This window comes from Tribolium castaneum, chromosome 1, assembly GCF_031307605.1.
Source record: "Tribolium castaneum strain GA2 chromosome 1, icTriCast1.1, whole genome shotgun sequence".
Taxonomy (NCBI): Eukaryota; Metazoa; Arthropoda; class Insecta; order Coleoptera; family Tenebrionidae; genus Tribolium; species Tribolium castaneum.
In genome coordinates, this window is record NC_087394.1 from 25,871,539 (window position 1) to 25,895,935 (window position 24,397).

Sequence of the window (24,397 nt, forward strand, 5' to 3'; positions counted from 1 at the left end):
ATACACCTACCTTCATATCGCTTCCACGTTGGCTACCGTTTGTAGCATTAAAAAAAATAATAAAAATGAAACCAAAAAAAATGTTTATTTGCATTAAATTTTGAGCAAGCCACTTTCATTCATTGAAATTAAAGGCAAAATTTCGTGGCAATAAATTATTTGAGTGGTTTATTTTATTTATAGTTACTGTATTTAAAATGTGTCACTCAAAATATCACTTTTCAATACCGCATTTAAAGATTTAAATTGCAATTAAGTTTTATGAAATTATTGGTTTTTTGAAATAAATAAATACGACACAGCAATAAAATACACCTACCTTCATATCGCTTCCACGTTGGCTACCTTTTGTAGCATTAAAAAAAATAATAATAAAAATGAAACCAAAAAAAATAATAATAAAAATGAAACCAAAAAAAATGTTTATTTGCATTAAATTTTCAGCAAGCCACTTTCATTCATTGAAATTAAAGGCAAAACTACGTGGCAATAAATTATTTGAGTTTTTATTTTATTTATAGTTACTGTATTTAAAATGTGTCACTCAAAATATCACTTTTCAATACCGCATTTAAAGATTTTAATTGCAATTAAGTTTTATGAAATTATTGGTTTGTGAAATAAATAAATACGACATAGCAATAAAATACACCTACCTTCATATCGCTTCCACGTTGGCTACCGTTTGTAGCATTAAAAATAAAATAATAATAAAAATGAAATAAAAAAAATGTTTATTTGCATTAAATTTTGAGCAAGCCACTTTCATTCATTGAAATTAAAGGCAAAATTTCGTGGCAATAAATTATTTGAGTGGTTTATTTTATTTATAGTTACTGTATTTAAAATGTGTCACTCAAAATATCACTTTTCAATACCGCATTTAAAGATTTTAATTGCAATTAAGTTTTATGAAATTATTGGTTTGTGAAATAAATAAATACGACATAGCAATAAAATACACCTACCTTCATATCGCTTCCACGTTGGCTACCGTTTGTAGCATTAAAAAAAAATAATAATAAAAATGAAACCAAAAAAAATGTTTATTTGCATTAAATTTTGAGCAAGCCACTTTCATTCATTGAAATTAAAGGCAAAACTACGTGGCAATAAATTATTTGAGTGGTTTATTTTATTTATAGTTACTGTATTTAAAATGTGTCACTCAAAATATCACTTTTCAATACCGCATTTAAAGATTTTAATTGCAATTAAGTTTTATGAAATTATTGGTTTTTTGAAATAAATAAATACGACACAGCAATAAAATACACCTACCTTCATATCGCTTCCACGTTGGCTACCGTTTGTAGCATTAAAAAAAATAATAATAATAAAAATGAAATAAAAAAAAATGTTTATTTGCATTAAATTTTGAGCAAGCCACTTTCATTCATTGAAATTAAAGGCAAAATTTCGTGGCAATAAATTATTTGAGTGGTTTATTTTATTTATAGTTACTGTATTTAAAATGTGTCACTCAAAATATCACTTTTCAATACCGCATTTAAAGATTTTACTTGCAATTAAGTTTTATGACATTATTGGTTTTTTGAAATAAATAAATACGACACAGCAATAAAATACACCTACCTTCATATCGCTTCCACGTTGGCTACCGTTTGTAGCATTAAAAAAAATTAAAAACAACACCAATAAAAAATCTTTATTTGCATGAAAATTACAACAAGCGACATAATTTTACGGCTGTAAAAAACAGTCAACAATGTTATATTTAAGGATTGCTCTAATTGGTCAAATTAGTCAATAACTAATTTGTCCGGCAAGAACCACGTGGAGGTTTAGAGCATTCTTGCCAGGAAAAAAGGATATAAGGATGAGGTAAACAATGATTATTTCAAATGAAGGGAATAAAGGAATTATTGGTTTGTGAAATGAAAAAATAGTACACAAAAATCAAAGCTTTTTCACTTGGCGTTAAATAAATGCTCTTACCTTTACTGCATCTGCTACCATTTGTAGCAAAACCTAAAAAATAAATTAAAAACACAACCAACAAAAAAATTAATTTGTAGGAAAGTTACAACAAGCGACTTTAATAAATATTATACAGAATAAAGAATACACAATACGGTATAATATATGACACACAAGCTATTAAATCAACACATGACAAGATAAAACGCAAAAAAATGCACCTACCTTCTTATGGCTTCTGCGTTGGCTACTGTTTGTAGCAAGACATTTAAAAAATTAAAACAACACCAATAAAAATCTTTATTTGCATGAAAGTTACAACAAGCAACGTTTGTCAGTATTAAACAAAATAAAAAATACACAATACGTTTCAATTTGTGGCAATTAAAATTCAAATCAAATTCAATACCTCAGTAAATAAATGCACTTACCTTCATATCGCTTCCACGTTGGCTACCGTTTGTAGCATTAAAAAAAATAATAATAATAAAAATGAAATAAAAAAAAAATGTTTATTTGCATTAAATTTTGAGCAAGCCACTTTCATTCATTGAAATTAAAGGCAAAATTTCGTGGCAATAAATTATTTGAGTGGTTTATTTTATTTATAGTTACTGTATTTAAAATGTGTCACTCAAAATATCACTTTTCAATACCGCATTTAAAGATTTTACTTGCAATTAAGTTTTATGACATTATTGGTTTTTTGAAATAAATAAATACGACACAGCAATAAAATACACCTACCTTCATATCGCTTCCACGTTGGCTACCGTTTGTAGCATTAAAAAAAATTAAAAACAACACCAATAAAAAATCTTTATTTGCATGAAAATTACAACAAGCGACATAATTTTACGGCTGTAAAAAACAGTCAACAATGTTATATTTAAGGATTGCTCTAATTGGTCAAATTAGTCAATAACTAATTTGTCCGGCAAGAACCACGTGGAGGTTTAGAGCATTCTTGCCAGGAAAAAAGGATATAAGGATGAGGTAAACAATGATTATTTCAAATGAAGGGAATAAAGGAATTATTGGTTTGTGAAATGAAAAAATAGTACACAAAAATCAAAGCTTTTTCACTTGGCGTTAAATAAATGCTCTTACCTTTACTGCATCTGCTACCATTTGTAGCAAAACCTAAAAAATAAATTAAAAACACAACCAACAAAAAAATTAATTTGTAGGAAAGTTACAACAAGCGACTTTAATAAATATTATACAGAATAAAGAATACACAATACGGTATAATATATGACACACAAGCTATTAAATCAACACATGACAAGATAAAACGCAAAAAAATGCACCTACCTTCTTATGGCTTCTGCGTTGGCTACTGTTTGTAGCAAGACATTTAAAAAATTAAAACAACACCAATAAAAATCTTTATTTGCATGAAAGTTACAACAAGCAACGTTTGTCAGTATTAAACAAAATAAAAAATACACAATACGTTTCAATTTGTGGCAATTAAAATTCAAATCAAATTCAATACCTCAGTAAATAAATGCACTTACCTTCATATCGCTTCCACGTTGGCTACCGTTTGTAGCATTAAAAAAAATAATAATAAAAATGAAACCAAAAAAAATGTTTATTTGCATTAAATTTTGAGCAAGCCACTTTCATTCATTGAAATTAAAGGCAAAACTACGTGGCAATAAATTATTTGAGTGTTTTATTTTATTTATAGTTACTGTATTTAAAATGTGTCACTCAAAATATCACTTTTCAATACCGCATTTAAAGATTTTAATTGCAATTAAGTTTTATGAAATTATTGGTTTTTTGAAATAAATAAATACGACACAGCAATAAAATACACCTACCTTCATATCGCTTCCACGTTGGCTACCGTTTGTAGCATTAAAAAAAATAATAATAATAAAAATGAAATAAAAAAAAAATGTTTATTTGCATTAAATTTTCGAGCAAGCCACTTTCATTCATTGAAATTAAAGGCAAAATTACGTGGCAATAAATTATTTGAGTGTTTTATTTTATTTATAGTTACTGTATTTAAAATGTGTCACTCAAAATATCACTTTTCAATACCGCATTTAAAGATTTTAATTGCAATTAAGTTTTATGAAATTATTGGTTTTTTGAAATATATAAATAAGACACAGCAATAAAATACACCTACCTTTATATCGCTTCCACGTTGGCTACCTTTTGTAGCATTAAAAAAAATAATAATAATAAAAATGAAATAAAGAAAAAATGTTTATTTGCATTAAATTTTCAGCAAGCCACTTTCATTCATTGAAATTAAAGGCAAAATTTCGTGGCAATAAATTATTTGAGTGGTTTATTTTATTTATAGTTACTGTATTTAAAATGTGTCACTCAAAATATCACTTTTCAATACCGCATTTAAAGATTTTAATTGCAATTAAGTTTTATGAAATTATTGGTTTTTTGAAATAAATAAATACGACACAGCAATAAAATACACCTACCTTCATATCGCTTCCACGTTGGCTACCGTTTGTAGCATTAAAAAAAATAATAATAATAAAAATGAAATAAAGAAAAAATGTTTATTTGCATTAAATTTTGAGCAAGCCACTTTCATTCATTGAAATTAAAGGCAAAATTACGTGGCAATAAATTATTTTAGTGTTTTATTTTATTTATAGTTACTGTATTTAAAATGTGTCACTCAAAATATCACTTTTCAATACCGCATTTAAAGATTTTACTTGCAATTAAGTTTTATGACATTATTGGTTTTTTGAAATAAATAAATACGACACAGCAATAAAATACACCTACCTTCATATCGCTTCCACGTTGGCTACCGTTTGTAGCATTAAAAAAAATAATAATAAAAATGAAACCAAAAAAAATGTTTATTTGCATTAAATTTTGAGCAAGCCACTTTCATTCATTGAAATTAAAGGCAAAATTTCGTGGCAATAAATTATTTGAGTGGTTTATTTTATTTATAGTTACTGTATTTAAAATGTGTCACTCAAAATATCACTTTTCAATACCGCATTTAAAGATTTTAATTGCAATTAAGTTTTATGAAATTATTGGTTTGTGAAATAAATAAATACGACACAGCAATAAAATACACCTACCTTCATATCGCTTCCACGTTGGCTACCGTTTGTAGCATTAAAAAAAATAATAATAATAAAAATGAAATAAAAAAAAAATGTTTATTTGCATTAAATTTTGAGCAAGCCACTTTCATTCATTGAAATTAAAGACAAAATTATTACGTGGCAATTAATTATTTGAGTGTTTGATTATAATTTTATTTACTGTATTTAAAATGTGTCACTCAAACGCGATCACTAGTCACCGAATTGAAAATTTAAACCGGAAAATTTAGATTTGCTTGAGCACACGTCCGTTCGCGACAACGGCAAGTAACAAACTGAATAAGTTGAAGGAAACCGCACAATACACAATAATTTAAATAAACCGACCCGACTCACCTCACCTCGCCACGCCTCCTGCTTCCCGCTCACGATCTGACCCGTGCCGCTGCTCGCTGTCGACTGAAGCGCTCTCGCCGCCTGCGCCGCACACCTAACCTCGGGACACGTCACGGATGTGACGTCACTTAAGTCTAAAACAGGACATTACCAGAAATATTCACTGGAAAAATTCGTCAAATTTAGAAACATTCATACACAGAATTATTTAAAATAGAACAGCATTGATCTAAAAAAATTAATTATGACAAATGTATTTGCCTATAAACGCCTAAAATTATAAAAGTTTCGCATGCAGTCAATGGAAAAATAAAAATGCATGTTTTTATTTAAATAGAAACTGGCAATGTGAAATTTTGGTGCGAAAATTAGTGGTATTGCAATGCGTATAGCCACATTGTTTGTTTGTTTCGTTTTGTTGAAAATTCGGTAGGTTCCAAAAGTAGGGTTATGTTGTCACCCGAAAATGACAAAATTTACACTTTTATGAATTTTGTCTCCATCTCTGCCCTTTCAAAGCGTTATGATACGATATTTAGGGTCGAAATCTCTACCTTTATTATGTGCTATTGCCAGATAAGGACAAAAGTTCAGAAAGTAGGGTTAGGGTGTATTATGCTCTCTTCTGAAGTGTTAAATTTTAACTTTAATGTTTTTTGTGTGCTTTCCTGCTCTTCTAGAGCGCTATTAATTATTATTGAACATGTTTAAGGACAGACAAATCTACCTTGAGTCAACGACATAAATTTCAGTGAGATTTATTGAAAAATGCACTTCTCGTGTCAACCTTTTCATGAAAAAGGGTGTTTAAACGTTTATAAAGGGTATGTTAACGTGTGTTGTTAACTTTACCACGTAATAAAACATAAAGTATAACTTGGTAATTTTTTACTTTAACTACTTCTGGATTTTCAAGCTGAAACTTACACCAAACGATTCCTCTGAGTGCCCTGATGACCGTACACTATGAATTTTCTTGTGCAAATTGAAAATAACATTAGAAAAATAATTTTTATTTTCACTCACTTTTTACTTGAATCGCCATTTTTGTTGATTTTAATTTGAGTTTATTTTTTATAATATCACGTTAATTTTTATTATTATAGTGGATCAAAGTGTCGTCTTTAGGTTAGACTATTGCCTACTATCGGTTAGGAACAACATGATCTCCAAAAATATAACGTAGTAATGAGCTCCAGAAGGTTTACGTAGATAGGTGCGTTTTTCCCAAAAGTGAGTTTTTTGAGATCGAACCGCAAGTGAGTCACACTGCGAGGAGACTCCCATAGACAGAAGTTGCAAACATAAGGTGCCAGACCGGTGCCAGTTTGGCTGATTGCAAGTATGTCTTTATCATCGATTCGGTGACGACTATTAGTTTCGTAAACTTAATGGATTTAATAAATATCTTTAACATTAAATGTGATCGTGTCATGTTGGGTAAAATTCTTCCATCTGTGTTGTCTGTGCATCCACCTTTTCAAATACAATTAAGAAATTTTCATAATAATTGTATTTGATAAGGTATTGGCATCATTTTGACGTGAGCAAAAATTAAAAAAATATAAAGTAATCGGAATTATTTTAAATTCGCGCCATTTTTAGTACATGATGATGCGTTTAGATGGCTTCAGCTAGGAATTCATTGCCAACCATTATGTTCCGCTTCTATAAAAGTGTTATTCTAGGATTGTGACTGTACGAGAGATAAAAACAACGATCTAAAGCTATGTAGTTGTGTCTTAAAGTACGTTTTGGGTCAAAACGATACACGTTTTGTTGATATTTTTTTAAATTACTTGTACTTATTCGTTAGAGAATTTCAAACGCGCGTTTCGTTTTTATGCACAATCGGTAACCAGCGCTTTGACATGTGCCATTGTTAGTAGATAACCCTACTTTTTACATCTTCATTTAAAGAAAACATGTATTCGCTCACATATTTGGCACGACGATTCAATAAAACGGTCTTAATTCAAACAACCCGCTTCAATTCGAGTGCCCCTCAAGCACAGGAAGTCGCACCCCCATGTATGCAAAAGTGAGGTTAAGTCCGCATCGAATAATATTTTTTTCCAGTGGACGCAAATGACCCACAGAAAAACGTGTTAACCCACCCGGATTACTTCCACGTGCATGATTTATTCACAGTTAGGGACCTGTTTAACGCTCGGGTCCACTACGGCCACAAGGAGGGCTCCCTCAACGAGCGAATGTTGCCCTACATTTACGGCAGTCGTTTAGGGCACATTATCTTCGATTTGGACAAAACGGCCGATTATTTACGCCGAGCGCTTAATTTCGCTGCACACATCGCGTATCGAGACGGTATAATATTATTTCTGTTGAGAGGAGCTCAGAATTCTCATTTGGTGGAGAAAACGGCACAAGAGTGTGGCGAATTTGCACATACGAGGTTCTGGAGGGGCGGCATTTTCACGAATTCGACGAAACAATTTGGGGCTGTGACCAGATTGCCCGATTTGTGCATTTTTCTAAACACTTTGAACAATGTCTTGTTGCAACATACAGCAGTCAGGGATTCGGCCAAAATGGGGATTGCCACCATTGGGATTGTTGACTCGAACTGTGATCCCAATTTGTTGACGTATCCGGTGCCCGGAAATGACGATTCCCCTGCTAGTATTGAGCTGTATTGCAAGTTGTTCAAGGCGGCTATTTTGAGGGGCAAGGAGAGGAGGAAAAAAGACATGCAACTGTAATTGGCGTTTATTGTACAAATGTAGGTAAATAAATCACGTTTCTTAACACCTAACGAGTTTGAGGAGTATTTACGTTAAATATAATACAAGAACCAAGTAATACCGCCACCAGTTATTCAATTTTTTGCCATTTGTTAGTCGCAGAAATAGGAAAAAATGTTAGCAAAAGAATGTGCAGTCCACCACCACTTCATAGTTTTCGCTTACCCTGGAAAAAAATTGGTTGAAAAAATTGTAACAACATACAGGGTGAGTCACGAATCATGCGACCGGACTTTGTGATTGGTTATTGCTATGGAAGTACAGACCGCGCAGTTTTAAATTCAGTGACTCACCCACCCTGTATGATAATATTATAAAATTCAAGTTGATTTTCAAGCAAATAAAACTTACCTAATGAAGATGATAAAAATGTACATAAAACGTAAATAAAAATAAATACATTAAACACAATTTCAGTCTTAATAATAATGGAAAAACCTGATTGCGTGTTATTATAACAATAAATTAACAACGAAATAAGTAATTAAGCAATCAGACACATTTTTGCATGTTACACTCTATTAAGCACAATAATACTTAAACAAACAATAAAAACAACAATGCAAGGCCATGTGGCGCCCTTAGACGATATTTTCTACCTGATCAAACTGAATATCTTTGCTGTCTCTCATTTTGAATAGTCGGCGGGGCCCCAATAGACCCAAAGCCCTGAAAGCACACAAATCAATCGAATGCCAAATAATAATTTTTTTGTGTACATTTTTGAAATTGTTGGGAAGTATACAGCAGTGTAGACGAAAGGCATCATGGGAAAGAGCCCCATCCAGGATTCTTGCGTCCTATTGGCCAACGCAATGGCACACAATTGCCCACACCTCTCCCCTGTCATTCTCCTGTCTTTCCTATCGGCCGGAATCCCGTATTTCTGCTCAAAAAATGAAATAAATTACAATTAGAGGGGCCCACATAATTCATTGCACAGTTCATTGTTAATTAATTTGTCTAAAATTAAAATATGCAAATGTTAATGGATGGTTAATGGATATTTACAAAAAAAAAAGAAATTGTAACTATGCAGATTGTCGTTGTGAGGGACCCTGTAACTATTTATTTATGTGACTTTATAATAAGGGGCTGGTAACATCGGTTATGACGATGTCAACAGAATATTTTCCAAATTTTCGGTTAACATTGAAAAATAATAAATTAAAATAATTTTCATTACATTGATTCAAAGTAAAGAACATCAATTGCTGCTAACTCTGAATTGTTAATTCTATACAAAATCATGTCCAAATTCAACAAATACCTACACATTTTTCACGAAGTCACGGCTTATGTAAAAAGAGATAAAAAACCTTTCATACATTCATACTTTCATATTAAATTATTAACCATACGTTAAAAAGTAAATTTAAAATTCAGAGAATAATAGAATAATAAACGGCAAGAGTGGAATTTAAAATGGCAAATGGAAAAAATGTTTGAAAAATAATTTTTGAATACAGTTTACGAAGTAATAATGCTATAGGAGAATCTAAAGAAGAGTACAGAAACATAATCTAAAAAATTCTAAATGGAACTATCGAAGGTTTTTGAAAAGATGACAAAGTAATCTGTAAGAGAAAGAATTTAAAGATGAGTTTCTAAAATAATACAAAAGGCTCCAGATTTCAGAGCTAGAAACAGCTTCAAGTGAAGAATTTAAAAAAAAAATAGCGATAAGCACAGAATCAATGCTAGAAAATAATCTGGATACATTTTAAACGAAGGTAGCTAAGAATTTTGAAAAAATTAAGATAGAATCCAAGAGGGAATGTAGAAGCTGTTTAAAATACAGTGGAACTCAGTTATAATGAACCCGGATATAACGAATAAAATTGAATGTCTCCTTTTAAAGTCCTATATTATAGTAACAAGTTGGTTCGGTTTTAACGTACAAATGAACCTCGCTTTCCGAAGTCCTTTGGGTGTTCGTTGTAACCGAGTTCCATTATAATAAGAACGGCACTATGGAACGAAGTGAGCCTATCAAATTAATGACGTTTTTGTTGAAATAAAAACAAGCAGGAAATCACCATAAATTGGTGTTATTTCACTCGTTTTTGAATACAATTCTAAAAAATTTATACCTGACCGTCTCGTTCTGTGAAGCTCTCCTGTAAAAAATTAGTCAGAGTGGGCCCAGGACATAGGAGCGTCACTGCGATATTTTTGTCCATTTTCTCAATCCTGAGGGCATCAAAGTATCCCTACAAAACCACAGTCAGGCACAAAATACACGAAACTGTAATTTTACATGAATTGCGTGTTTGGTGGCCGTGTAAGTGGCCGAATAGGGGGCTCCGAAAACCCCCGCAAGACTCGAGACCACAGCGACATGACCAGAGCCCTTCTCGTTGAAATGGTTGATTGCAATTCTGGTCAAATTGACGACTGCGAACACGTTCAAGTCGAACATTTGCTTGTCGACGGACATGTCAATGTACTCGAAGAGGGCCCTCTGCGAGCGCCCCGCGTTGTTCACCAGGACATGCACGGTGCCGAAGTGGTTCAAGGCCTGCTGGAAGACCCGCTTGTGGGCGGACAAGTCGGTGATGTCGAAGGGGATCACCAGGATGTCTTTATCAGAGAGTTGGTTTTTGGATAGGTGGAGGCATTCAATTTTAACGCGTTCTAATTCGCTTTGGCGTCGAGCGGTGAGCACTAGGCGGACGCCGTGTTTGGCTAGGGCTTTGGCCGTGTGTTCGCCAATGCCGCTGGAGGCGCCTGTGATGAAGACCACTTTGCCCTTCAGTTTTCCTGAAAAATGTTCATGAAAATTGTCACTGGTCTCAGTTTAGTTAATAAATAATTCACATACGTGGGGACTTCCCAAATATCGAGTAGAAAGCTAGCTCTAGGTCACAATCGACGAAACACAGAGCCATTAAATAGAATAAACCGTAGGTTAAAACACCGGCACCTATCGTTTCTAGAACGGCCATTCCGTATTTTTCGAAATACTTTTGCACTGTTGAAGACATAACCACAATTTGTTTTTGGTTAAAAAAATCACTTATCGGTGTTATCACACGATTATTGTTTGTTTGTTGTGGCTGGAACGCGACTGAGGCAATAAAAGTAAAAGTGGGAGAGCCGGGGGGCGATATAACGGGGTCAAGGTGACTTTTACACTGATAGAAATGGAGAAAATAAGCTATAAAAAATGGAGGGGCAAAGGTTGGAAATAACAGGTGTTTTATGGTAATTTATTTGAAACACATTCTTTTACTGGCCGTGTAAACAATAAATACACTATTTTTTTAATAAATGACATGAGGAAATGGCAAATTGGAGAGAAATGTGTTTTTTAAGTAGCTTGAACAAGCCAAAAAATCGTCACCCCCAATTTTTAGTGAGCGATTCAGGTCGTTTTTCGGCAAGAAATTCATTTTGTTTAGACGTTTTTGCCGAAACTGGCCAAAATTTGTCGCCATTTTAGAAAATTTTAGCTCGTTCTGGAGCCAAAAGTCGATTTAAATCCTAAAATTGAGTTAAAAAAATCGTCGGATGACTATAATTTTGAGTGTTGGGGCCGGAAATTGACAAAATGAAACAAATTTAGCCAAACCAGTTTCTGAAATCGTTTTAGATCTAAATTACAATATTTCAAAATTATTAACCTCAAAAGCTGTCAAATTTCAAATCACCCGCCTTCGGCTTAAACCAATAGGGTTTTTTTACCTTGATGTCACGCATTTGCGTGTGGTGCGCTTGTCGGTGCGCGTCCTTTTGGTTTCTCGTGTTTGTGGGTGATAAAAACGGTGTTTTTGCGTGTTTTGTGCCAAAATGACTGAAATTCTGAATAGACCTACAGTGAATGCCCCTCCAGAAATGCGGGAACGGGTAAGTAATGAAAGTGTAGGCAGTTGTCTTTAAGAAAACTCGAAGCAGTGTCATGCTTGTTAGAGGCAACTTATTTTACGTGTTTTATGTTTTAACGGGAAACTGAAAGTTTCGTTCGTTCTATACCAGTAGGTTCTTTTCAAAATTCCTGCAATGAAAATATACATTAAGCAAGATAATCGCTTTGAAAGAAAAAGTCGTAACGTCACAACAGCCCCTCATCAAGTCATCATAGAATCCTCTTATCACTGAACCCTCTAAGGACCGGTTTAGAGAAGCGTCATTAATTTAATTCGCAATTAAATGGGTGACCAAACTGAACAAATGTTATTGGTCCATTCATTTGCGTTGTTAACTTTTAACAAAGCTTTCTATAAACCGGCCCTAAATCACCAAAAGACTGACAGATAATTGAACATTTTACACACATCTTCCACAAAATTTAAAATTAACTACTTTTTCGCTTAATTTCTGTTCCAAATTCTCTCTTGAACTTCGCGAAAACTTATGGAAATTTTAATAAACTCTTTCAGTGTCACTTAAAATGCTAAAAGTAAAAAACCATTTGATCGTAATATTGGACCAAATGCTCGAAAGACAGTTATAAAGTCATAAATTCAAATTTAAATGAAAAAACTTGAGTTAGAGAGCAGATACAAAGAAACTGTTTTTATTACTGTAATACTAATAAGAGTAATAAGTGTTTCAGCATTATTATTGAAGACAAAGTTGTTTTAACTGAACAAAAATCTTTGATGAAACAACACGAGTTCTAGAATTCAATTTATTGAACTATTTACACTTACAAATAGGTAATACCTAAAAAATTATCACACAAAAATTTCACGATATTTGACATTTATTTCTAAGAAAAGATGATAAACATGATTCGATTTTTTACCATAGTTAGTTTCCTATCTTTGTCAGACGTCTTTTATTTAAAATAAATTAACAAAGAACACACTGTCATATATCCTTTTTCTCGTGTTTGTCATCCATTTGCACGCTCTCTTCCTTTTTCTCCTCAATTTCTTCCACTTCGTGATTTTTTTTGAAAAATTTCCCCCCTGTATACCCGGCTATCGCACACCCTAAAGCCGTCAAACCCCCGATTTTAAACCCTGCCACTAAACCAACAGGGCCCCCTATCATTGACCCCAGGAAGGCACCAGTGACTGGATAAACGGCAGTTTTCAATCTGTAAAAATAACTCCAGGCTTGAATTGATTTTAATTAACAGCGCTTCATTGATGGATGGAACTACGGGTTGTAAATTATTGTTTTTGTATAATTTTTAACGCATAGTAAACAAAAAATACAGGCAGATAAAACAGTAAATTCTCATAAACACAATGCAAAAATTTTATCGTAAACTAAAAAAATTTTTTAGAAGCAAAACGCTGCGAATACACTTACAGATGTAAGAAAAATGTTAGGAAGAAAATTTTAGAATTTCATGAGTTCAGAAAATCCTGCGATTTCATATCTCATTTCGTCTCACAAGTTATAGAGCACATCATTATTTTTAATTAATTATACTTTAAAAATACATAATTGATAATGAGATAACAAGCTTTGACGTCAAAGTGACATTAAATACGTCAAACTGACGTTAGTAACACTTGCCCATCCATCAAGAAGGCTGTAAACGGGCCAAAACAAACTTGTGGGCTTTGACGAGTTGTTTAAACCCCGACTGCACGTTTTCTTTACTCTCTTCAATCGTTTCCTCAACATGCTCGACCTGCTCCCTTTGCCCTTCAACCATTTGGTTCAAATGGGTGAAAATTTGGTTCAAGTCTTCAGTGTCTCTTTGAACCGTTTCCACCTCGTTTAGGAGTTCTTGTCGTTGTCTCAGTTTGATGTCCTCTAGGTTGTCTTGGAGTTGGATTTGCGACGCCCCCTCAAAGGGGCACCGCTCACGCAGGAGTCTCTTCTCGTCTTCATCGTCCTGGTTTTGGTTGTCTAATGCTAAACTTCGTTTCTCTAAATCTAAACCAATAAACTGACTTATTTTACAAAATAGTGGTGTCTGAAAATAACTCAACCTGTGTAACCCGAAATGAGGGTGATGATAATTTTCCTAAATGATAGCGTTTTGGTGTCGAATTTATCTAAATCGGAGTCTTCGACTTGTGCCCTTAAAGTATCCAGTTCGTACATCAAGTCTTTCAATTGTTTTACGATTCGTTTTTTGTTTTTCACCTCTTGGCGGACGCGTTGGCCATTGTTTTGCGAGATCAACTGTAATCACATTTTTTTCACAACTTTGTTATCTCTGATTTGGTGCCAAAAATAAACCTAACTGCGATTTTGGCAAAATGTTACCTTGAGGACTAGCGTTTTGTGCTGCTCGAAAATATTCTGGTGGTGAGGGATCACTTCTTCACTGAATTTATTTAAAGGCACTTCGATCAGTTTCAGGGGTTGTTTCGTAACACTTGTGTTTAAAATCGACATTGTTACCACATTACTGTGTTTATTTGTAAATAATGGAGTTGTAGCACAAAGAATTTTGACGTTTCTAACCAAAAAACTTGCTTGTTGACATTTGGGCCGGCAAAGTCGGCACCTGTCAAGCTTGACTGTGTTTCGATCAGATGTCGCTACGTGTTACGTTGCGCGCCCGCCGCCTTCAATGCAGTTTGCTAGGGGAAGGTGGGGCAAATTTTTTTGTTCGTTAAACTTTGCGTTGGTTTTATTGTTAATTTCCGTCTAGTTTTTAATTCAATTCAATGGAATTAATAACATCTTGCGTATGAGGCGATTCTAATCAGTAATCATCTGTTCGTATAATTGATTATCACTACTCTCTAATTATATCAAGTCGATTACATCTACACATTTCCAGCGGCAAGGATAATATCAGCTTCTGGGATCGGTAATAGTGAAAAACGAATTTAATTTAACACTTAGAGATTTCGGATTTTCTTGGTATTTTATGCGAAATGCTTCGTTCAGGTTTATTAAACTCGGCCAATTAAGCGGGAATTTATTTTTCAAATAATTACAAATAAAAAGATTGAGTCGTTAAGTGAATTTGTATCAATTTAAACATTATCATTCCCATGATTCTTCGTAGTAAAACTGACTTGTATAATAGCAGAACAGAAATAGTCGCGATAATGGCTAATTTATCGGAAAAATAAGCGAGTGACGATGCCGCTCCACTACAATTCTGTCGGAACACCCAGGTTTGCCGACTCATTAACAGATAGAGAGGAATTTATTCGAAATTATTCATCAACGCAAACATCAAGTGACCTGCGATTTGAAATTACGAGGCAACATTGAAAATGTGATCGACATTTTTTTTTATAAATTATACCCAAATACCCAAATTAATTTTATTTCATAATAATGGATAATAATAATAAAAACATTTTTTGCAACCTCATCAGGTTTTGTAGAAGGCAACATAAGTAAATTAATTTTATTATTAAAAATTTCATCATAATCAAGTGATTCTTTTAGGGTCTACGTTAGAACAATTTCTAATACAGCTTGTTAAAAGTTTGTAAACAATCCAAATCAATAAAATTGTGAGTTTAATTCAACTAAATTATTCTCAAAATGGCTGAGCTTTCGGAACTATGAGAAATTCGCGCCAACTTTGATATTTTAAATTGTAAACACACATTTTTATTAAATTTTTGTATTCATTTTTTCAAATTGAGTAAAATTTATCGAAGTTATTGGTATATATGTATACTTATCTGTCATAGTTTTTGACATATATTTCGTTTCTTAAAATTTTTATTTTCAGAGGTTTATTTAAAATATCACAGCTCTTGATTCTTTCGCGATAAGTGAATATTTTTTTGCATTCGATAACCGAATGTTTGAAGAGCCTGCTTGATTTTTCAAAATTGTTAACTGTCAAAGTTTAACGCTAGTATGATTTTTCCAAAATGGTTATTAAAAAAAGGGGTACAACTCAGTTTTTTTTAATGATACGACCCTATTTTACATAATAATCTGTCAGTTAACATTTTTTTTTATTCATTGTAATAAAAAACTTCGCTTCCATACAGTGAAATTTGATATATTTTTTTATTATAATATTAAATAATTTTTTTCAGAGACCTGGCGTGATGGCCAATTTTTGTGTACATTTTTAGAATCTGCATAAAAAAGTTCAAAAGACTATTACTATTAGCTGATGAGACTAGATCTCTCATTGAAACTACATTAGCTATTATTTTTTTGAAGTGCATGAATAATTTATAACGGCTAATTTAGAGTGAAAATGCAACGTTGGCGTTTTATAGTTTTGAATAGTATTAAAAAAAGTCATGTTGACCAGTGTATAGTCAGTGTTGCCAAATTAACAATAGTTGTTGTTAATCTTTTAATCTAAATAAATACAGTGGTTGTGGTCAAGCGGCCGCCATTAATTTTTAATCTTATTATCTGTTCTCGTACAAAGAAGACCTCCGTGAATAAGTTGAGTTTTTTAATGATGGTATAAATGTTGCATGAATGTCCCCATATGTTGGTTTCTTGTCATTTAAGAATTTATGAGGCATTTGTTGAATTAAATGCATAAATAAATACATCTGTGGGAGGTAAAGCGGCCATTGTTTTTCGTAAAATTTTCAATAAATCCCTCGGTATCTCGATGCGAATCGATATCAGCCCACGAAGCCTGCGATTTATTTTAATTACATGGGTATTTACAAGTGACAAACAGTCTCTGGTAATGATGTGTGGTAACTGGATTTACACACAAACTTTAAATTACTGCGACGAAATTCAATTACTGCGATGTAAATTGGTGGTTCGGATCGGTTTTCTCGATAAAAATAAGTGGACATTGTTGGTGATCCATTTAAACAAATCTTCTAAGTAAATATCGGCGGTAGCTCGAGCGAGGGCGTTCGAGCGTATTAAAATGTAAATAAGTTATTGATGATAATATGTATTTTGATAAAAATACTTAAGGTGCGTGGGATCGAGGCGTGGGAATGTAAACATGTCAATTACTTTTTTTACGACTTGATATTATTTGTGGTTTCGGATGGAAAAGAACGAGAAGACAGTTTCAAACTGAAGCACTGAAAGATTCATAAAACGGGTTGTGAGATTTGCATATGTGGCTGGATTGTATGCAAATGGTGCATAAAGAAAGGCGATTATTGGATACTGAGGGCTATAAACGGCTCAATATTACGCAATGCGACACACAATTGCCAATAAACAATATTACACAAACATTAAAATAGCTTCATTATCCAATAAGGATAAAAAAGTTTCAGGCTTTTTTTAATTTGGAAACGAGTGCTAAACCGCACCCTAAATTTTCTACACCAGATTTCCTCAAGATTTCTCCCAATATTCTAAAATGATTTTCAGTGATTACCTAACTTAAGATTTTCTCTGATTTCTTCAATTTTGTAAACCGATTTCCTGTACGCTTTACCTCTTTAATTAGGATATTTTAACTACGATATTTGTATTTTTGAAAAGTATTTTTGTTTCTGATTACGATGTATCACATGATGTGGTCGAATCTTATATGCTGGTTAAAATTAAATAAAAACCGTTTTTTCAAAGAGTGCTTTGGAAAAAACGCCAAAAATTTAGTTTAACAAACAAAATTTTATCAGTTCAATTAAATATATACATACGAGCAGTATTTTTATAACTTTGTCTTGTTTTGTTTTGCGAAGAATAAACTTCTAGCTTATTATGTGATTTAGTTTTTAAGTAAGTAAGGTTTGCGGAAATGCGGAAAAGTTTCCAGATCGAAATTCAGTTAAACTTCCAAAATCTAGTTTGATTGAAAACAAAATTGTTGGCGTTTTTTCCAAAGCACTCTTCGCAAAAGTGCTTTTTTCCATTTTGATCAAATATCATCTGATACATCGTTGTAATCAGGGATAAAAACGCTTTTAAAAAGCACAATAAGCTTATGTGAGGTCTATAAGAAAAACCAAACTTGAGTCTTTAACTTTATATTATCTGTGATTCTCATCATGGTCCGTGGTGGAGTTCAAAAAAGGGACACTCTGTATGTTTCAGAAATTACTTACAAATACAAACTTTTTTTATTTTCCTATGGTTTATTCCATTTTTGGACGTAGCTATCAAAGATTATTAGCTTATCATACGAGAGCACATTGTAAAAAAACATACAGTTAAACTTCATCAATGGATTGCTTGTTGGGGTTGAAAAGTATTAAAATTTTTGTAATTTTATTGAAATAAAGGACGAATAAAGGCTTAAGTGTAACATTACTTTATTATTAGCTAAACAAATAGGGTGTTTTATTTATTTAAGTCATTTATTTATTTAATTTCATTAATTTTGAATTATGAACGTGATACCACGGTGCACTGTGTGAAATTATGTGGACGCATGTTTCGTAATCAGTTTATGGAGTGTTTATTGATGAAAAATTGCTTAAAGATTTTATACTCTATCATTCAAAATTAACATTAATTAGGTGATCATTTGGTCGAAATACCTAAAGAATAATAATTATTAATAAAAATGGAGAAAATCAATTTAAAAATTCATTAACTTTCTGGCTCGACAACGTGCTAAAAAAGCTGAGAAAAAAAATTTTGGTCTAATTTCCTGTCTTTTAACAAAATCTCGTGTAAAAAAGCGGGAAAAAACTGAGCTTTTATGGTAAATAAAGCTTGTTAAAGTTCTCAAAAAAGCTAAAATAATATGTTTTTTTTAATCCAATTCAACTATGTTTTTGGTACTTACTTGTTTTTTGGGGAATTTTCTTTAAATAGTCGTTTGTCTGAGTGATCACGCGTGAAAAAACAAAACTTACATCATTTTTTATTCAATTCGATGAATTTATTTGGTTTATTTTGTGATTGGTTAATCTTTCTGTAAAACTTAAGTAGTTTTTTATTCAAAACCATATTTAAATGATTCGAAAAGGCTGAAATAAACTTATTTTTGAACCAATTCGGTGATTTTTTGGGTAATTTTTTGTGAAATATTGCTAAATACCTAATTGTTTTTTGATTAAAAAAAAAACAGTTTACTGATTTTTTAGCCTGGTTTAGCAAAATAAAGCTGAAACTGCATTTTTGTCTAAGTAGTGTGCCTAAAATGCTAAAGTTGATTAATTTTTTAACAAATTTTGATATTTTTTGGTTGTTTAAAAAAAATACTTTTTAACCCTATTTAGGTTCGGCTGATTTGTGAGACATTTTCGAAAAATTTTGTTTTTAAAAAACAAAGTGAAAGGCCTGAAAGAAGATATTAATACTATTAATTTTGATTTCTCGGCTTATAATTCTGGACGATATTTTTCTTATTAGTTATTATATTTGCATTTCTGGAAAACAGAAATTTAAAATATTAAAATTTTGACTTAGTTTAGTAATCTAATTTTAAGCGCCCAAAAGAACAAAAATAACACAGTTTTCGAGGTAATTCGTCGATTTTTTGGTTTATTTTTATCGAAATTTTGCAAATTACTTGAATTTTTGTATTTAGGTCATTCAGTTTTTAAGGAACTTTTTAATTTTTTCTTCTTCTTGACTGCAGCTCTCCAAAAAAGATGATCAAGCACTAAAGCTGCTCATACTTTCTATGTTTATTTTTTTATTTTTCTGGGTTTTGGTGTAATAACTTTTTAAAAAATACAATGAAATATAGGCCGTTTTGCTTTACGCTTTACGCAAAAAATTCTTAGAAATTGTTCCTAACAATATTTTTACGGATTTTATGCACAAACTACATTTAAACATCTCTTGTTCTAAAATAACATAAGAAATAAAAATGTTGTGCAGCGAAATGTTAACTAATTAAAATTAATTAATTTTTACTGTAAGGAATTGGAGAAAAGTTCTGTTACTATTACTACTATTAGTGTTACTATTAGTTATTGAGATACAGTATAAATAATATAACAGACGCCTAGAAATCAATGATAACATTTAACAGTTATTGGGAAAAATAGACTTTACCAACTCACTGGGACACCTGTAAATTTCTTGTCTACGCTATTAAGTGTGGACACAGGCAAAAAATAACAATAAAAATATTTCTTTTAAATACCATGAAGAAATAAAATTATTCTTTTTCGGAATACTGCATCAGGTATATTTTTCAACATTAGCTAAGCTTCAAACCAATTTAACAAATTTTGTATGGAATTGATATTACGTGTTGCCAACAGTTCAAACTTAACATTCTCTCCCTTCTAAATTCTGGCTCTCAAAAAGGATTAGGTAACTTTTAACAATTTTCAGTTTTTATATCGCGTTCCATTTTCATAGAATAAAAAACTGATCAATTGGAGAATTAAACACAACTAGCATTTTCCTTAATTTCTTAAATAAATTTCTCGAACAAAGGGAAATTCCCTGCTGATTGGCAACACTGGTGTAAATGAGTAAAATTCGGTGTGTGCGTTCGTTGCCACCTGTCGTGCACGTCAGCGCCATCTCTGGGCCCTTCTGACCTGCCATAATTTAGCAACAATTTGCTAAGGCAAGACATGCACAAGTACGCCCGTGGGCTCCCCATTAACATTTACATACCAACTATAATATTTGTATATAGCATGAGGTGGACATTAATATAAGGATCAGGAGCATAAAAAATAAGGCCACGCTTTAAATTATACAAAGTTATATGTCATGCTCTTTCCTGCTCTCCTTTTATTGCATTCATTTAAATTGCTTGCGCTGCAAAGCATAATTCACCTTCACGTCTCTTAACTTAGCACACACAAAATATGATGATTTTTTCAATTAATTGATGGGAAACGAGGGAGGAAAGTGCCATTTTTGCAATTTATTGATTGTGTTAGAAAGCAATAAAGGCGTTTTGCCCTCAATGACATTATTTATTTGTGCGCGACGAGGAAACTCTCTTTAGAAACACAAAGAGACCGCTGCATTTGTATTTAATTCCATTAAAACATGTTCAACGTGATCGATAGTCTATTATCATAATTTGTTGCAGCAGTTGTGCTTTTAATGGTCCCACTATGACGTTTTTCCGCTTTTTGCTAATTTTGCTGTACATCGAAAAAATTACAATTCAATCGAAAGCGAGCGCAGTTTAATTGTTATAATTACACAGACAAACGTCGTATATTATAGAAATTAGCAGCAAAAAACCTGGCATGCAATTACAATTAAACCGTGTTAATTAATTTTAAATTTGTAATTGATAATCCTCTAGTTTATAGTAATTGGTGAAAGGACTGGCAAATGCCAAATAGTGACTTTTGTTGTGCGATTTCACTACCCTTTTATGTGTTGGTTTTAATTTGTGCTAAATTATTATTGATGGACGCGGTATGGGTTCTGGTACTCACGAACTACGCCAAGTTCATTCATTTAATTTAATTAATTTTGAATTATGGACGTGGTGTGGTAAGGAGATCAGGTGCGCTGTGTGAATTATGTGGACACATTTTTCGTAATTAGCTTAATTTTTAAAGTCTGGAGTGTTCACTGATAAAAAATTGATTAAAGGTTTTATACTTTGTTATTCACAATTAGCATTGATTAGGTGATCAGTGGGAAAAAGGGCTCCACATAATAATAATTAATTAAAAGACAGAAATTTAATTTTGAAAGCACTATACATAATTAACTCGATCGACAACGTGCTAAAAATCTGAGGAAAACAGTAATTTTTGGCTTAATTTACAGCATTCATTTATTTTCTAACAAAATCTTGTGAAGATTTTGAAAAAGTTTGAGTTTTGTTGTAAATGAGTGTAAATTTTTTTGGTATTTGTTTTTTTGAAAAAGCAAAACTTGTAACATTTTTGATTAAATTTGGCATTTTTGTGGTTTATTTTGGCTGATTAATTAAATTTTTTCACTGGATTTTTGTAATAGTTTTGTGATTATGTAAACTTTCCGGAAAATTTTGTTGGTAGTTTTTAGTTCAAAAACCTACCTAGTTAAATTATTTGTGACTCAATTCGTTGATTTTTGGGGAATTTTTGGTGAAATATTGCTAAATAATTATGCGTTTTTGGATAAAAAATCGAGTGAAAGCTAAACTCACTGAATTTTTGAAATAGATTTATGATTGTTTAAACTTTCAAGGAAACTTAGTAGGTATCGGATAGGTAGAAATAAACTTATTTTTGTCCCAGTTCGGTGCAAAATTAAATTGAAACTACATTTTTATGTTAGTAATGTGCTTAAAATGCAGAAGTTTTTTTTTTTTAATTTTTGAACAAATTTTGAGAATTTTTTTGGTTAATTTTTGGGAAAATTTTACTTTTCGAATCAATTTAGTGATTTTTCGACTAATTTGTGAAATATTTTTGAAAATAATTGTCTTTCTATAAAACAAATTGAAATGCCTGAAACTAAATGTAGGTATCTTCGACTTTTTGGCTTATAATTTTGAGTGAAAAAACATACGAGTTATCTGTAGTTGCGTTTCTGGTTAAACATACATTTAAAATTTAAACTTATTTTTGGACAAGAATAACACAATTTTCGGCAATTGTTTGGTTTATTTTTATCGAATTTGTTCTAATAATAAGTACTATTACGCCGGAATATCGTATCTTTTTTTTAATTTTGTAATTTATTAAACTTTCAGGGAGATTGAGTTTTTTTGTTCAACAACGTCTTTATGTGTCAGTACAGTATAATTTTATTTTAAGCCTAATTCGATGATTTTTTGGGATAATTTTTGACGAAATTTTGGAAAATACCTAATTGCGTTTTTTAAAAACAAGCTTGCTAATGAAATGGAAAATATGAAGAATTTGCTCAAGTTCTGACTTCGGTAAATTTTAGACAAAATTTAACTTTGCGATCAAATTTAGTGATTTTTCTGTTGATTTTTGAGAAATTTTGCGAATTAATTGCCTTACTGAAAAAACTGGGTGACACGTCTGAAAAAAGCTAACCTAAAATGTAATTTAGACTTTTAGGCTAATTTTTGACGAGATTTCCACGAAAATTCCTGAAATACTAGTTGCGTTTCTGATTATTGAGCAAAAATTTAAAATTTTAACTTAGTTTAGTAATTTAGTTTAGTTCTAAAAAAAATTAAATTAGGCAACTTTTCACACATTCGGCAAGTTTTCGTCGTATTTTTGTTTAAATCAGGAGGAAAAATTATATTACAATTATTATATAATTATAATAATATGCTAAAACGCTTGAAAAAACGCGAGAAAATATAATTTCTTATATTGCTTAGTGATTTCCTGTCTCACAAAAATTTAACTTTTCGACTTGTATTTTGAACGAATTTAATAAGTTATAAAATTTTGATTTAGTTTTTGTATTTTTGTTCCAGATTCTCTAATTTTCAGAAAAATTGAGTTTTTAATTCAAAAATGTATTCAAGTATCACAATCACCTGTATTTGGATTTTGTTTAGATAATTTATTTTTGACGAGGTTTTGATAAATAATAAATTAAGGTTTTTCGATGAAACAACGTGTCACTATAATAGAAAAAATGGTAACATTATTTTATTTTCGTTCCAATTTATTGACTTTTTATCCCGGTTTGGCAAAATTTTAAAGAAACTGCATTTTTATGTAAATAATGTCCTTAAAATTTATTTATTTTTTTCAATTTTTGAACAATTTTTTTTGGTTAATTTTGAACAAATTTGGACTTTTCTATTTCAATTAGTGACTTTTTGAGCAATGTTTGAGATATTTTTAGGTATTTTTGATTTTTTGATTATTTTGGACAAGTATTTCCTTGACCAATATTTTGACGTACTTTACTAAAATAGTTTTGTTCTAAAAAAAAGCAAGTTTACACAATTTTTAATGCAATTAGACGATGCTAAAACACTTGAAAAAAAATTTCCACAAAATTTTTGTTACAGTTTCTTCAAACAAAGCAGTATAAATAAATTCAAGTTTCTACATTTCTTCTATCGAATTTTATCATTTCACTTCAATCACTTATTTCTTGAATGTTTTTAGTTCTTTTATGTTACTTGTTCTTATAAATTTTGCATAGGTTGGTATGTAAAAATTTTGGAAAAATTGTGATTTTTTGAAAGACAATCTCAAATTATCAGTTGATATAAAGCCAAAAGATACCTCAATAAAAATAAAGGACTAATAGAGTGACTAATAGACTAGTAGACTACTAATAGACTAATATACTAATAGACTAGACTAATAAATTAGAGTGATAAAAAAATTTTTACTCCAAAAATAAAAAAAAATCCATAACAAAAGTTTTGAGAAACAGGAATGGAGAAACTTGTTCTTTGCTTTTCAAATCTCCAATCCTCGCAGTTGTGTATTTATCCAAGTTTTCATCTGAAAAATGCGAGCAACTTGTTCGCAATCATTTATCGAGCGCTGAAATTCGTATCGAAAAAAAATCTAGGAGCGGTTTCGATTTTCCGGTAAAAGTCTCATTTCCTAAGAGAGCTTTAACCGTCGACGT

At 31.5% G+C, this 24,397-nt stretch overlaps 4 protein-coding genes across 4 annotated transcripts in view; 2 read left to right on the forward strand and 2 right to left on the reverse strand.

Annotated features, from left to right (window-relative positions):
* The first annotated feature begins 7,104 nt into the window (after window positions 1–7,104).
* On the forward strand, window positions 7,105–8,175 carry mRpS2 (mitochondrial ribosomal protein S2). The gene is made up of 2 exons (XM_967777.5): window positions 7,105–7,430; window positions 7,479–8,175. Exons 1-2 carry the CDS (start codon window positions 7,325–7,327, stop codon window positions 8,120–8,122), a joined length of 750 nt encoding a protein of 249 aa, XP_972870.2. The 5' UTR covers window positions 7,105–7,324; the 3' UTR covers window positions 8,123–8,175.
* On the reverse strand, window positions 8,114–11,355 carry LOC661584 (uncharacterized protein). The gene is made up of 6 exons (XM_967735.5): window positions 10,989–11,355; window positions 10,425–10,927; window positions 10,258–10,377; window positions 8,884–9,050; window positions 8,764–8,833; window positions 8,114–8,330 (listed from the first exon to the last, which is right to left on the reverse strand). Exons 1-6 carry the CDS (start codon window positions 11,149–11,151, stop codon window positions 8,313–8,315), a joined length of 1,041 nt encoding a protein of 346 aa, XP_972828.3. The 5' UTR covers window positions 11,152–11,355; the 3' UTR covers window positions 8,114–8,312.
* A 499-nt stretch (window positions 11,356–11,854) lies between these two features.
* The window catches only part of LOC103312803 (early growth response protein 1), a 182,555-nt gene continuing 170,012 nt past the window's right edge, over window positions 11,855–24,397 (forward strand). Inside the window, exon 1 of the mRNA XM_008194345.3 lies at window positions 11,855–12,013. The gene's annotated coding sequence lies outside the window, so the exon portion shown is untranslated. The remainder of the gene's footprint in view (window positions 12,014–24,397) is intronic.
* On the reverse strand, window positions 12,784–14,579 carry Syx17 (Syntaxin 17). Its single transcript, XM_967691.4, has 4 exons — window positions 14,342–14,579; window positions 14,062–14,257; window positions 13,678–14,005; window positions 12,784–13,211 (listed from the first exon to the last, which is right to left on the reverse strand). Exons 1-4 carry the CDS (start codon window positions 14,471–14,473, stop codon window positions 12,980–12,982), a joined length of 888 nt encoding a protein of 295 aa, XP_972784.3. The 5' UTR covers window positions 14,474–14,579; the 3' UTR covers window positions 12,784–12,979.